At 46.0% G+C, this 14879-nt stretch overlaps 5 protein-coding genes across 5 annotated transcripts; 1 reads left to right on the forward strand and 4 right to left on the reverse strand.

Moving 5' to 3' along the window:
* Positions 1–303: 303 nt before the first annotated feature.
* On the reverse strand, positions 304–2375 carry POJ06DRAFT_29413 (uncharacterized protein). The gene is made up of 4 exons (XM_056190457.1): positions 2280–2375; positions 1977–2220; positions 1839–1922; positions 304–1788 (listed from the first exon to the last, which is right to left on the reverse strand). Exons 1-4 carry the CDS (start codon positions 2298–2300, stop codon positions 338–340), a joined length of 1800 nt encoding a protein of 599 aa, XP_056040770.1. The 5' UTR covers positions 2301–2375; the 3' UTR covers positions 304–337.
* A 44-nt stretch (positions 2376–2419) lies between these two features.
* POJ06DRAFT_261065 (mitochondrial protein Pet127-domain-containing protein) lies at positions 2420–5536 on the reverse strand. Its single transcript, XM_056188560.1, has 5 exons — positions 5050–5536; positions 4887–4997; positions 4561–4833; positions 3540–4503; positions 2420–3479 (listed from the first exon to the last, which is right to left on the reverse strand). Exons 1-5 carry the CDS (start codon positions 5424–5426, stop codon positions 2667–2669), a joined length of 2538 nt encoding a protein of 845 aa, XP_056040771.1. The 5' UTR covers positions 5427–5536; the 3' UTR covers positions 2420–2666.
* Positions 5537–6441: 905 nt separating this feature from the next.
* POJ06DRAFT_261071 (uncharacterized protein) lies at positions 6442–10395 on the reverse strand. The gene is made up of 3 exons (XM_056188561.1): positions 10116–10395; positions 9966–10051; positions 6442–9914 (listed from the first exon to the last, which is right to left on the reverse strand). The coding sequence occupies exons 1-3, from the start codon at positions 10330–10332 to the stop codon at positions 6726–6728; spliced, it is 3492 nt and encodes a 1163-aa protein (XP_056040772.1). The 5' UTR covers positions 10333–10395; the 3' UTR covers positions 6442–6725.
* A 79-nt stretch (positions 10396–10474) lies between these two features.
* On the forward strand, positions 10475–12801 carry POJ06DRAFT_261073 (uncharacterized protein). Its single transcript, XM_056188562.1, has 2 exons — positions 10475–11022; positions 11072–12801. The coding sequence occupies exons 1-2, from the start codon at positions 10642–10644 to the stop codon at positions 12704–12706; spliced, it is 2016 nt and encodes a 671-aa protein (XP_056040773.1). The 5' UTR covers positions 10475–10641; the 3' UTR covers positions 12707–12801.
* Positions 12802–14650, reverse strand: POJ06DRAFT_261075 (phosphatase 2C-like domain-containing protein). The gene has a single exon (XM_056188563.1). It carries the CDS (start codon positions 14350–14352, stop codon positions 13081–13083), a length of 1272 nt encoding a protein of 423 aa, XP_056040774.1. The 5' UTR covers positions 14353–14650; the 3' UTR covers positions 12802–13080.
* Between the last annotated feature and the right edge of the window lie 229 nt (positions 14651–14879).

A 14879-nucleotide genomic window follows, 5' to 3' on the forward strand; every position in this document is an offset into this window, starting at 1 on the left:
ATACCTAGTAGTGACACATCCGGAGAAAACGAGAAACTCCGTGGTAAAAGTGGTAATAAAGTTGATGGGACGGTCGCCGTGCTGTGAACTGCGCGGGCGCGCGGCTCACCACGAGTCGTCGGACCCGGACCTCGTGGCGCCCAATCGTTGTCCCTGGCACTTACAAGCGGCCTGAGGTTAGGGCTGTCCTTGTTAATGTTAATGCACTTGTACAAGGGTTAGAGGGACAGCGTGGACAACTATTGCCTTCTTGCACTAGATAGATATCGCTCCAAGGACTTGTCCTGTCCCCTTGTAGTTATACGAGGGAATTTACCGAACAGTTGATTGTGTACAGCTATTTACTCTTTTTTGTATTATCCTTGATCTCGATCCAGATTTTCTTAACGCCATGTCTCTCAAGCACATCCACTGCCGCCTTACTTTGCGGTCCTTGCACTTGAATCTCTAATCTTTCCTGTCCGCCGCCACTGGTACCCTCAACGGACTTATTAACCGTTGTTGAACTCGCGCATTCTGTCCTCAACTCGTTGGCAAGGTCGTGCACATCGATCTTGTACGTCTGCAAATTCGTAATACGCGTAATCTTATGGCCCTGCTTCATTGCTATCAGAATCTGGACTTTTGGTGGTTTGCCACGCGATAGTTTCATGCCTCGCTCATCTTCGCCTTCTCTGACAATTTTATAATAAAGCGTACTTATTTCCCTAAATCTGTCAATCAGGGATTCACGCGGCAGCGATCTCGGCTTTGGTGAAACTGTAATGACACTAGCCAATACCGGATTTAGCATAATTTCACGAGGATTCTTCTGGTTTACGAGTCCCTCTTTGTCAATATATTCCAATAGTATCATCCGTAACTCGGACATGCTGTAGTAGACTGATGTGCGTTTATCAACTGCCTCAGCAATAGCTTTTCCCATGCCGTTGATCTGATAGTATTCCTTTAACACGAGTTCTCCCGCAGACTCGTCTCTGTGGGAGGCATCAGGCATTTTGTTGTCATTATTTGCTTTCCTACTTCCAACTGTCTTGAAACTTCGAAAGTCTTTGACTGCAACATTGTCGAGACCTGCTATTCCCATGATCGTGATATCGCCTCCTTTTTCCTTAATTTTGACTAGTCCCTCTTTTTCCATGGTTTTCAAGAACTTCGCCGCTTTCTTCCACGACGTCTGCTTCAACTGTGCGGACGCATAATTCGAAGGCAGATGTTTTAGTACATGTGCGGAGATGAATGTCGAAGATGGCTGCGGAAACTGTAACGCTGTTCCTGTACGGGAACTATGAATTGCGGAAAGTAGAGCCCGGCGGAAGGCTTCATCTACTTCCGCAGTCGTCGGCTGCTCCCTAAGAGGTTCGACTGAGTTTCCTGGCACTTCTGCCTCCTGGACGGGCACCGTATCGTCCACTAGAGCTGGCGAGACTTGTAGCTCAGAGGAGGTCATGGCCAAATCTAATTTCTCAATCGACTCGGCCGTCTTCTCAACCTCTCCATTCTCACTATGTACAATCGGAGCATTCTCGTTGACGAGCTTTGGCATGTCCACATGTAATTCCAAGGGTACAGAAACTCTCCCCCGAAATGGAAGTTCATCTCCATAACACTGAATAATAAGAATCGCTTTACCATGCTGGCCCTGGACTCGCGTTATCGATCCTAGATCAACATTGCATATTCCGACCGCTAAAGGAACAGTCGGCCGCTCGGCACTTGCTATGGCGACTATAGAACCTGTTTTTAGTGTCAGTGGAAATGGTGGTATTAATCCCGGAAGCATCATATCTACATAGGTTAGTCATTCTGAATATTTCAAGACTTCAATAATGTCCTACCCGCTCCATTTCGCAGCTTCTCGATAACTGGACTCCATGTTTGCACAATCGGCAATAAAAATGGACACTTCCACAACGTGAATACTACATACAAGTCAGGCTCGGTATGTTAAAACTTCGAACTTTGGATTTAAGTACCAGTCGGAATGAGCGTGTCGTCGTTCAGCTTTAGCCACAACGGCTTATTCCCTTCGTCGCCAACGTATATAATTCCCGTCTCGTCCGTCGAATGAGTAATAAATTTAGCGCTATGGATATCGGCCGGGAATATTACATCCTTCGTTTCCGTGGGAAGCGCGTCGGTGGGGATATCGAATCGCGAGAGGATAGATGCCAACAGTTTTCGACGATCTGAACTTCGCACTGGAGAAAACGGCTTTATCTGCGACAGAGATGTTAAGACATTTTGAAATATAGAGGAAAATAATAGCAAGAACTCACATTGGGCTTTTTCCGAAACATAATGCTATGGCGGATTGTTATTCGAATGCCGACCGTTGCAGCAGAGTGCGGAAAACTTCTGTGATGACGTCGCCATGCATGACGTTCGTTTTGGTCAATTCTGATACGACCTCGATACGACTTCAGCTGCAAATTAAGCTGATGAATGGCGGCCTCAACATTTCAGCCAATAACACAGCCCATTACGAAGAGAAAAACGATAACTAATTTTAGGTTACAGATATGTCCTGACCGAAGGCGCTAACATACTCTCATCTGCAATACTATGTTACAGCCACCGCATACATCCCCGTCTATCATACAAGCTCCACACTTTCATATACGATATAATAGTTGTAAATAATCACTCTATATATTCGATTATAATCATTGTGTGCTGGTTGAATGCATTTTTTTAATCCAGCCATCCGATCTCATAATCTCTTTCAGCCTGCCGGGAGTATACACTTCAGTGCCCCGATTTTGATCCAACTGATCCAGCATCGTTTGGTACTGCTTACCCTGCAAACCCAACTCGCGGTACATGATACCAGCTTTAGTAGTGACCTGCTCGCGGTTTACCCTCGCGCGGGACTGAATCGAGGCAGTATATGCGACTCTCTTCGCTGCAGGCGACTGATTCCGAAAGATAGTGTACTGCAGCTTCCATTGACCTTCCGCTGTCGGCTCCGGATTAGCCGCAAAATCCAGTTCTTTTCCATTAATGAAATTCCTGACGTCAATCTGATACAGCTCACGACTCGCCAAGTCATCAGTGAATCTACCGATTTCAATGCCAAAATCTTTCATACTCCTAGCCCATGCCTCGTCGTCGCTCAGAGATGAAGAGAAAAGGTCAGTTCCGGTCGGTTGTGACACGCCTTGCTGATAGTCGCTTTCATCATTACGGTCGCTCACAACGCGACACGAATCGGTCATAACGGATTCCTCATTCCTCTCTGCGGAACGAACTTCCGCTTCGGACCTCTCCATAGTCCTCACAATCTCTTCCACTTTGGAATTAGGCAGTTCTGGATCATCTTCCAGCTGTTTAGCAATCCTCTCCGCTGTAGGCTTAAGACGGAAGCCTTGGTCGCGTTTCTTGGCTTGCTCTGTGTCGATTTCCTCATTCGTCATCAGTTTCAGGAAGATACTCATTTGGTTCGTCTCTGGTGAAACGTAGAATACAAGATTAACAGACTAAAACCATAATTAGCTCTAACTAACGTGACCCCTGGAGTCACTTCTCGAGTAACGTACCTGTCCGGGATACTCAGTCGTGACTCTATCTAGAAAATCATTCAGGATTCCCATACTGGCCGCAAACTCCTGTTTGGCAAGGAACTTGTGATTCTCTCCATGAATACATAAATCTAATTCTTCCAGAGGAACGTATTGGAACCCAAACAACCGCGCAATATTATGATATGCAACCAAAATACCATCCATTCGACCTATCCGAGCTTGCAGCGAGTACTTCAAGAACGACGCCCGTATCATGTCCCTATATTCACTCTCAAAGGACTCGTATTTACCGTGTAATGTTTTCAGCTGGTAGCCTGTCTCGCCAACCTCATGAATATGATCCATATCGTAACGCACGGCCGCCACAGCGCGAGTCTTGAGATCGAACGTTCCACCATTTGGTAGTCGAGGGTCCATACAGTCCTGCTGGGACCGTAGCATGAAATCTCCGCACTTGGAATAATGATAGGCTTCTCTGTCTTTCCTCTGTTCGGGGCCCAACATGTGAGACTTTGATCGCCTGAAGTTTTCGTACTCCTGCAGCGGCGTCACCAATTGCAGCTCCATGGATCGGCCAAGCCACATGAGAATAATCTCACTATCTTCCGACTTATCTGAATCTATGGCGTATAAACCTGTTTCAGGCATGTATCGCAAAAATACAGATGCTGCCATCGAAGCAGCTGCTGTGAACTTCAGCGTCTCATCATGATGGTGCGATATATGCGTGCCATTCGGTGGCCGCCATTTTGAAATGAGATAATGAAATTGTGACAGCATTGCGGTTAAGCTGGATGTCGAGCCATAATACTTGCATTTATGTTCTTTGGCAATACTCTGTAATACCTTATCCTTTGAGGAGATCTGGTACTCTGGAAGAGCATCATAATCGAATTCGTGAACTGACATGATATGCTTCAGCTCTGGTGGAAAGTTATAGACTCGAGAACGGGGATCCTGCATGAAATGCACTCCGGGACTAAAGACACCGTTAGCGTCGACTGAACACTTTTCGTGCCAAATTATTAGTCAATACTTGAATAGAACGCGATCAATACCGTGTTCTAACACTGGTGGATATATATGCGCCTCGAACGGTACTTCTATCGCGTCCAGGGAATACTTTGCGAAGCAAATGTCTGAAAACTGCTTGTCAGCCAATTTCTCGGTGAATGTCTCCGTTTGTAGTTCAGTCTCGGCTATATCGTTTGAAGATTTCGATCGTGGAGACGCTGTTCTAATCATCTCCAGAGTCTTTAGCATATCTTCATTCCATTGTTTTCTCTCCTTTGCCATGGGTTCTTGTCGTCTAATGTTGGTCAGTATCTAGATCTTAATTCACCCGCGAAAAGATTAAATTACTCGTCCGGTACGTGATTGCTTAGCATCAGAGACGACTGTGTCATCGAGTTTTCAGTTCCATCGATATTCTTCTGTTCTGATTTTGTTTCCCGTCTTAGCATTCGCGGTGGCCTGCAGGTACGCAGTTAATATTTGCCTCTGCACGCACCATCCTTATACTCACCGTCGCTTTCTCTGTGGTGACGCAGTACTAGCGATGGCTCCATTGACCGGACCTTTCTTATCCTTAAGCTTCTGTCTTCGATTTCGTTCCTGCCTTGCCCATCGCATCAATTTCACTAATGTGTCATTATTTTGCTTCATCGCATCCTTACTGGATGCCGCAGAAGAGGACGGACGTGCCGGCAATGATCGCGACCTAGCGACTTGCTGCAACAGTGTATTTCTCCAAGTAGTGGCCCGGAATTCCAAATCAATCGCACGCCGAAAAGTATAGATCTCTCTCCTCGAAGCCGAGATCATCGCGGATCTCGTAGATTGTAAGCGTCGCGGATGCCATACTGATATCATGGCCAATCGCACTCGCGACGCTTCCCGCATTTCCAAAGTCACTCGCTTTACTAATACTCCTGAACCTCACTAAATGAACGTCATTACAGAAGTTCTATAGGTGCTATAAATGGGAATCTAGAAGATGGAATTCAATTCCGATAGCCGCACGCCTTCAAATTATTGACAGCCCGAAGAAAATTGATTGATGTCCCAATTTGATCCCTAACCCTACCGCTGATTGAGCAAAAGAGTACCCGCATACTTAGTTTACCGCCCAAACTGCGATCAATGGCAGCAAGATCCTCTGTATTTCAACTTCGAAGTAGATACAATTTCGGCGTTGTCAGTTTCATAGATTTGTAACTCAGAAACCAGAATTACAGATGTTATCTACAAGTCCTGGCACACAGTATACGTCTTAATTCAGATCAGTCTAGACGAACACTGGGACGCCGCTGGAGTTTGTACTTCAGCAGTGTCATCTAGACCTGCAACATATTGAGCTACCAACAAGTACTTAACTTGCCAAACAGTACTCCAATTACGTAGCAAGACGTCACATATGGATTGTGGTTTGAGCAAGAATTTACAAGCTGCAAAATCTGCACGCGCAATGTTCCTGAAACACAGTCAACATTCAGAGGATTTACCCCACACAGAATACCATCTTTTTCTGGCACTCGATAGCGGAGAAATAGACGTGTGCATAAGTAGCATCCCGAGGGGTTAAGTTTCAACTTATTCATGTACGAAACGGGGAACAAATTTCATCCCTTCATCTTAGCGGGGAATACACAGTTTTTCAGTTTTCAGTAGGATGACAGATTTTCATCACACATTCACACTCAGCCCTCATCTATACAGAGACGCTCACAAAATTGTCAGACCAACAAATGATAATGATCATGCAGGGCAGATTAATTATCTCTCCAAGCCAGTGGGCTGGAGGGGGGCGGCAGAATATATATCAAGTCGCTATGTAAAGTCTATAACAAATGCGCACATTGAAGTGAGCCAGTTCAGGAACGTTAAGGCGCCAACGGAGACAAGCCAACGCTTGATCTGATGATGCCAATGGTTTCGATTGCACGCTGCTAAAGTAGAACCGAGTAGTCGAAAAGTGTTCCCGAAAATGAACAAATTAAATGCCCAATCCTGATTTGCTGCTGGTAAGGCGAGCCGTCGGTCGGATATTATGACGTCTACATTCGAGATCTAATTAAGCAAAATGCAACACATAAATAACTTTTATAGACCGCTGATACACAATATGCCCAACAACCAACTCAGCCCAAATGTAAACTGCTTTTATGCAAAACATAACTCTAGCCTTTAATGCCCTCCAAATTACTTTGGCTCGACATTAAACTTCATCTTGACACCCATTGCGGCCAACTCAACATCCAAATAACGCAAAACATAAGGAATTGCCACCGTGGTTGTGTTACTTCCGCCTTTATACCTATTACCGGCACCGTCTTCCCAAATCTCTCGTGCATCATCGCTGGTGGCCGATGCGGCAGCTTTACTTACAAGTTTTCGCGCGCATCGACGACATCTAATTTCCGCAAGGCTGCCAACTGCCGGAACAGTTGTGATAGTTGATAACAGTGACCCGCAATCTCGGCAAATATATGCCTGTGAGTAATCACTGCAATTCAATAACCTATCCTGCAGCAAGAAAGAAGTACCATGAGCAATAAGGGCATCACGTTCCATCTCTCCGACTCGGATACCACCGGACCGCTTTCGTCCCTTGACCGGCTGCATAGTCAGGCTGTTAACGGGACCAGTCGATCTCACCTGATACTTATCGTTGACCATATGTCGAAGACGCTGATAGTATACAACGCCGATATATATATCCGCCTTGAACTCTTCGCCAGTAATACCGCTGTACATAGGTTCGTTACCGTGGAAGTTATATCCAGCATTAGCTAACTGTTCTCCAAAATAGTCCGCAGCTGTATTTTGCTCAGAGAACTGGAACGGTGTGGAATCCTGCGCGATACCGTGCATTGCACCGGCTTTGCCAGCCAAACTCTCCACAAACATACCGATTGTCATACGGGAAGGGAATGCGTGTGGGTTGATGATGATATCCGGCTGAATACCGCTCTCGGTGAACGGCATGTCGACCGTAGGATACTTCTGCGATAGTACACCCTTTTGTCCGTGTCGTGACGAGAACTTGTCGCCAATAACTGGCGAACGAGTGAGGCGGAGCTTGACTGAAATCGATTGGAATTCCTGGTCACCGTCGTCACCTAGTAATCTGACTTCCTCCACAAAAGCCGCTTCCGAAGATTTGTACACCATTAACCTCGTCTTTCCGAGAATTTCGTCAAAGTAAGCAGCCATGGGATCACCTTGCTCAAGCAAAATTCCTACAATGGGCAGTCCATCCGCGTCTAGCTTCGCTCTCCACTCTTCTGGCCATTGGTCGGAACCGAAACCGAAATGCTGAGTAATCGGTTCACCGCGCCGTCTCTTCTCGTTTAAGTCAACCTTCTCGACTTTCGTAACCGTTCCGTATCCAAATCCTCTTTCGTGAGCAGACTTGTTAATAATCATAGCATCGTCCATATCGTAACCAGTGTATGAAATGACGGCGACAACAGCATTCATCCCGTTCGGGAAGTTATCCATACCATAGTCATCATAAAGCTTTGCTTTAACTATAGGTGTCTGACCGGTCTGTAACCGGTACAATTTATTATCAGATCGGTATCGCAACGCAGTTCCAGGAGTACCCATAGTCTGCTTACTCATCTGGCACTGGTACATGTTTCGCGGCGACTGATTGAAATCCGAGAATGGAGTCAAGTTTGCGAGAATCGACAGAATGTTAGTAGGAGTGTATTCGACATGCGTATGTAATCCTGACATGATTTCTGATGGCGAGACAGCAATGTCCATGTACACCTGCTCAAATGGACCCAGAAAATCCTCTTGGTCGAGTGGAAGGTATCGAACGGGTCGGAGCATCCGCGATTGCGTGGAAAAGAGGAATAAACCGGGGTATTGACCGCCATTGGATGGTGGAACAAATCCGATTTCAAGTCCTCTCGGAACACCATGAGTACCCTGCACTTTCCAGAACCTTAACGAATCGGCGACACGACGTGCAACCTTGTGAGAGCACCAGCCAATAATGGCACCATCCAATTGTACGCAACATAGCTCTGGTCCAGATCCGATTATATTCGGTGAACTGACTCCTAGAGTTCTGACTAACTCTGGAATACGCGAGACATCAATGGATTCAGTCGTGATCTGGCACTTGTGTGCAAGGTGATTAAGCAGACCACATGGCGATCCGTCGGGGGTGTGGACGGGGCACAAGAAACCCCAACTCTCGGGCAATAATTTTCGGACCGTAGTAGTCTTCAATTGAGCGAAGAAAGACCCTCGGTGAACCATTCGGAAATGAGAAATGAAACGGTAGAAATTAATCTTCTCAGCGACGACTGTGTAACCGGACACTTGCTGCAAGTCAAGGCCAGATTGTGAAATCAGGTTACCAGTTGACAAGAAATACTGCATCTTCTGCCCGATGTTGAAATTCACTTTCTCGAAAACCTTGTTAATATATTTCGGATCTGCGAAGTTGACGCCGACTCCACGCGTAACGTCTGACACAACTTGTAGCCGGAAGCTATTGAGAAGCTCCTCCGCTTTCTCCTTAATAATCATACCGTACAAAAATCCTCCAAGCAAAATTTCCTGGTGCTGAGTGGCATCTGGATTGTCCGGCGCACAATCACCAGCAACGAGGGCGTAGAGCTTGCGAATCATGAACAGTAGCAGTCTGAACTTGTCCTCGTCGCTTTTGAGGTGGACTAATACAATTCGGCGAAGGACTTCTCGTCCGACATCAACATCAGTCTGATCGATCGATGCACCCATAACGACACGGAATTTGTCGCCGAGATGCGCAAGCGTTTCCTCGCGTGAATACAAGTTGTAGACTTTGTAAGTTCGCAACAGTAACTCAAGTCGATCCGTTAAAAAACTATTCTTGGTGTCTGTACCAACAATGCCATCAAATATTTCGCGATCATTGGTGTTAACAAGAGCCTTCAAAATCATCATGACTGGGATAAGGTACTCATTCTTCCTCCATGAGAATCGGAATGTGACATTACCATCATTAAGGTAATGAAGCACATTTGTCTGCGAAGTCTGATCAGGTCGAACGGCTCGAATCTGAACACCATATTGACTGTAAGTCGTACCACGATTCGTAAATGATGGTCGAATGATTGCCATTGGATGGTTTCGGCGTTGAACAACCAACATGCGGATAAGCTTCTCAATACCATTGACGATAAAATAGCCTCCCAATTCTTCAGACTCTTCCTTATATCGGATAAGTTCCGCTGGTGACATCTTCTCCAGATGGCAGCGGTTCGACTTCAGCATGATGGGGACCAAGCCGACATCTTTGTTCTCAACCTGTTCGGGATCGTCATTCACGCGGTATACAAACTTGATGCTCATACGGCCCCTGTACGTCGAGAGGCGTTCACGGCACTGAAAATGTCAGCATATATTCAAGGGAATATAATGCATAATATAGTATACCTCAGCGGGGTAAACTCTTCTCGAAATCGTAGTCTTATCCTTGTTGGATACTGCTGGTTTCAAGATTCTTATTTCATCAATACGAACTCAATTTGTGTCAGCACCGTCTTCAATCTAATGCATCGTGACATATGACACCAAAACACGTACAAGTGAGTTTGTTACCACGCCTGTCCGGATCGTTACTGTCGAAAACAGTCTTCTCTCCGATATCCTTAACCGCCAGATCAAGCAGACCTCCAGTCGTCAACGCGTTAAAGGATCCCACATGAGGAGCTACTGCCTCTGCCAATAATGGATATGCCGACTTGTCTTCAGGTGGATTCTGAAAGTATTTCTCTCTTTCGAGAGTGTGAAACGACACCATTTTCTGTATACTATTTTGATATTGAACACCGAGATGTCAAATTGCTGTCGGTCGTTGGGAGATAAAAGCTGCGAAATTTTTCAAATCTTCGAGACCATGATCCCCAAGCGCCAGCCACATGGACTGGCGTTGCAACGCGCCACGTTTAGCGCGGCGCCATACTTGGGCTACTCAATTTATACTTCGTGTGTCCGATTCGACCGGAAAGCAGTACTTTGCAAGATTATATCACTTTGCCCACCACACGAGAGCTTACTCTGAAAGCAGTATTGTCGGGCTGAGTCACCAACACTCTCTGACATAAGCGCGATGAGCGAGTCCTCTGCAAAGCGAAATTCCTTCAGACAAAAGCAACTAGAAAGCAAATTTACTATATATGACGGTGCACAATCTCGAATCACGCGCGCGCGAACGATTGCTACCTGTCAGTCTTGCTACCGCCGAAAAGTGAAATGTGACCGCGGGACTCCCTCCTGTAGCAAGTGCAGTGCTCTCAATATCAAATGCGAATATAGCAAACCACATGAACTTGAGAAATCCCTATGCGATCAAAATGACACCGCCAAGATCGAGTGGCAAGTGAAGAAGGAGGAAATCGAGGAGAAATTTCTTGGGGTAATATTAGTAGACAGCTGCACCGGCGAGACTCGATACGCCAACATGTCATACTGGGGGACAATGTTTTCCGAAGTATAATGTCCTGCACGACGTTTGTTTATGGTTCGTGCTAATCTCTTAGGAACCGTTAATAGGAGGTCTACTGGAACAAGGATTCCGACCTGAAAGTCCTAAAACGGATTCCGCGTCATTGTCGTCACAGTGTTCAGATCGGAATATTCTTGGAGAACTCATAGACTACTTACCTCGACCAGAACAGTCAGACCAATACTTTCAGGAATACCTCAGAGCAGTGTATCCCTTTATACCACTCTTTGACCGTACTGATTTGATTCAGCGATATAATCAGTTCTGGGCGACTTATCAGCAAGAGAAGTCCATTCCACATTTTATCTGTGTGCTCTTTATGATGTTTTATACAGCCTGTTTGAGCAGGAGCGAGCATCTGAAGTATTACCCAGGAGAATTAAAGATTCGGAAGCACAATGTCTATCAAGCTGAGATGGACAATTACTTAAAGGCGATTCAGATCTCGCTAGAAAAATGCGATTTTCCAGTGCGCCCATCGCTACTTTGTCTTGCCGCAGCTACAATCTTGCAAGTCGTAATGTACAGAAACTCGACCGTGCATAATGCAAGCGAAGTTGCCCAGCTTACTCGAGTTGCTCAGCTCATGGGTATGCACCGTGATCCGTCACTTTTTGCCAACTTGTCAATAGAGCCTGCTGAGGCAAAATTACGGCGGTCGGTGTGGTGGCATCTAGTATGTCTTGATACTCACTGTTCGATTTGTAATGGACTGCCGCCGACAACTCATACTGCACATTACGATGTGAAGTTTGCTCCGGAAATTGTCGGACTCGAGCAAGACCAAATGGCACAAATTCTCTCCAATGGCAAATATGCCGCCGCTAGACTCTTGTCTGATCTGTTACATGAGATATACGGCCTAACCAAAGTGAAATCGTCTGCTTTTGCACAGTTGGTCGCCGACACTGCTGCATTTCGTGCCGACATGAAGAGTCGAATAGATGTCATATCGGCAATGACCTTTGAGGTGCGGCATCCAGAAACTTCATTGGAACTGTTGCGTAAAGTGCAAAGATGTGCATGTATATTTCTGGATCTTCTTAGCTCGCGGGCGTGTCACATGCTGTACCACCCCAACTTTGAGGACTGGTCAGCCAAGAGAGTCGTCGTTGTCAAAGCCGCGATGCGTGTGCTACGACGGCACATTGAATACGCCAGGTTGCCAGATTGTGTGGAGTTTATGTGGTACATAAGAATGGGACAGCCATATCATCCATTGATGATGCTTCTGAAAGATCTTTATCATAGACCGCTTGATGCTATTGAAGAGGAAGAATATAATAGGACCGGGATCGACGGACGCAGCAAGATTGTGGAGGAGACGATTGCTAACACCGAATATCTTCGACTAAATGAATTATCATCATTTGCAGATGGTCAATGGAAGACGATTTTGAAGGTTAAAGACCGGGTATGGAAAGTTCTGCCAATCAGTAGTGAGGACCAACCGCACCTAAAAGAAGTCCAGTGCGCTCACGATGCCGACCAAGTTGGATCAGAAGTCCCGGTACATACTGTAGAATTCGGCCAACCTCGGTCAGATATTGCTGGACTTGGTTATGCTGACCAACACGACATGGACGTGGGCAGCGATGATGTATTACGACAGCTTCTAAACCTAGATTCATGGGAATTTGACTGGGCCTCATATGGATTTAGCGGTTGAGCGCAAAGATTATACATATCCTTTAGACACAATAGATAAATGCGCGGTAGGTGCGAGGCGAAGCTGAGAGGAGCTTGTAATTCATAGTTGTCAAATGTTCATTGAAAATTTAGAGCTATGGTACAACGCTAAACAAGGTAATCATTCAAAAAACTAACGGTAAAATGGGGGTCCAATAACAAATTAAATAAGAGATTGCGTAATCGAAATCTTGATGAATGTCTAACACATTTTAATAATGACAAGTCCAACACAACCAGTATTTATAACAAAAATTCCAAATCCATATCAACGCCGATTCACTGCATGGTATATAAGACGATTTTCCAACGCCGCTCCGAAGTACCAACAAACTTTTTATTCAATATCCACGGCTATAATTTCTCCTGTGTCCTGCCTCCGACATGCTGATGGACAAACATGACGAGAGCTGTTATATCGTCTGGTTTGCCACCTTTATAGAGCACCTTCATTTGTTTTTGCGCCTCAATAGCAAAAGGTCCGTCGGTCTTTGGATCTATGCTAGCCTTAAATGCAGCCGAGACGAGTCGCTTCGCCAGGTTATCAACGCCAGAATATTGTCGGTCACCGCTGGCTTGAATATCACCAGATCTTCTATCAACAATCCAATTCCCTTGGGAAACCATCTCTTCATTGACGATCCTGAGACAGTCGGAAGGAGATAGATTGTCGAGGACGCCGTCCGTACAGAAGAGCACAACATCACCCTGCTTCAATTTGTGGGTGGACAAATTCGCGTCACTTGGCTTATCATCGAAATTTCTGCCGCCGTATCGCGCATTCTGCTCGAGGATTTTCTGTGGGATGATTGCTAGTTGGTACGGGGCATTGAAATAATGGGTTTGCGGAATCGACATGTAATGAATCTTTCCATCGCGGAAAATGAAAAAACCTGAATCGCCAAGATTTGCGGTTTGCAAGGTGCCATTACCATGAGCGACGCCAACACATGCAGTTGATCCACCAGCCTTCACTTTACCTGAATTCTTGATCGCATTGTAGCCAGCATCAAGAAGAACAAGGGGAGGAAACGAAAATTTAGAGACGATCCTGTTGGACTCGTCCTTCTTTGCGCTGGTATCAGTAGAAAGCTTGGCTGTCAGCTCAGCCATTGCTTCTGCCAACGAGTGACTGAAGTCCGTTGCATCCACACCGATTTCATTCCAGCCGCCAACTCCGTCGATTACCCCTAACGTGACAGACTCCGACTCGCGGATCTTGCTAAAAAAGAAACTGTCCTCACCAGATGCTGGGCGAGGTGGTTTCTTCCCCGAATTGGCCGATACCGATCCAGAATATTTTCTTGATCCAGAGGCCCGGTCCTTGGCATGATAGGACGGGCTTATAGTATATTGAAAATTATTCGTGGCAAGCGATGGGCCAGATGCACTTGATGCTGATTGTGAGATTTGCGCTGTATACTGGGCAGCAGCATTCGCTGTCGGCGGGGTGATCGCGAGACCAGTAGCGGTGCTGTGCTGAAAAAGACGAGCCTGAGTCTGGTGCGTAATAATCCGGTCTAAAAACGGATATTGGTATTGCAGTCTGCGAAATGCAAACAGCAATGCTGCTGTTATCGTTGGATATGCTGCCACCAGCAGAGAAAACCTAGTAGGTGCAGGCATTCCGTTGACCGTAAATGCCAGGCCGATGAGATTTGGAAGCCAAATTCGTTCCGATCCTTGCCGAATGAACGATACAGTGAATCCTCCACCGAAAGGACAGCCTAAACTTAACAATAGATTGACGAGGCGCCCACAATAGTCCTTGCCATCTAATGAAATAGTGTTATTTCTACCGAAAGCGAAGGAACAGGATGTGTTGAACTCCCTGGTCTGTGGTGTGTCCTTGGTGGAATCGAATTTGGAACTCGGGTTTCGTTTGCCGAGAGTGTGTGGCGCGACAGCAGAATTTTGCCCCTGGTAAAGCCAGGTCCTAATAAGCTTTCTCTATTCGGGGATTGCCTTGACAAACTGTGGCAATGTTGCGGTCACGACATCAATTAACGTTTAGCGTCCTATTCTTCGAAGCTTATAGTTTCTTGCACTTACAGCAGATTTGCCGCTCGTCGCGGGTATTTCACAGCACGTTGTAGAGGTCGTCGGCTACTTACCGACAGCTGGGTCATTTGATGTCTATTTTTCATCACTCT

This window comes from Lipomyces tetrasporus (genome assembly GCF_029532465.1).
Source record: "Lipomyces tetrasporus strain NRRL Y-64009 chromosome Unknown POJ06scaffold_11, whole genome shotgun sequence".
Taxonomy (NCBI): Eukaryota; Fungi; Ascomycota; class Lipomycetes; order Lipomycetales; family Lipomycetaceae; genus Lipomyces; species Lipomyces tetrasporus.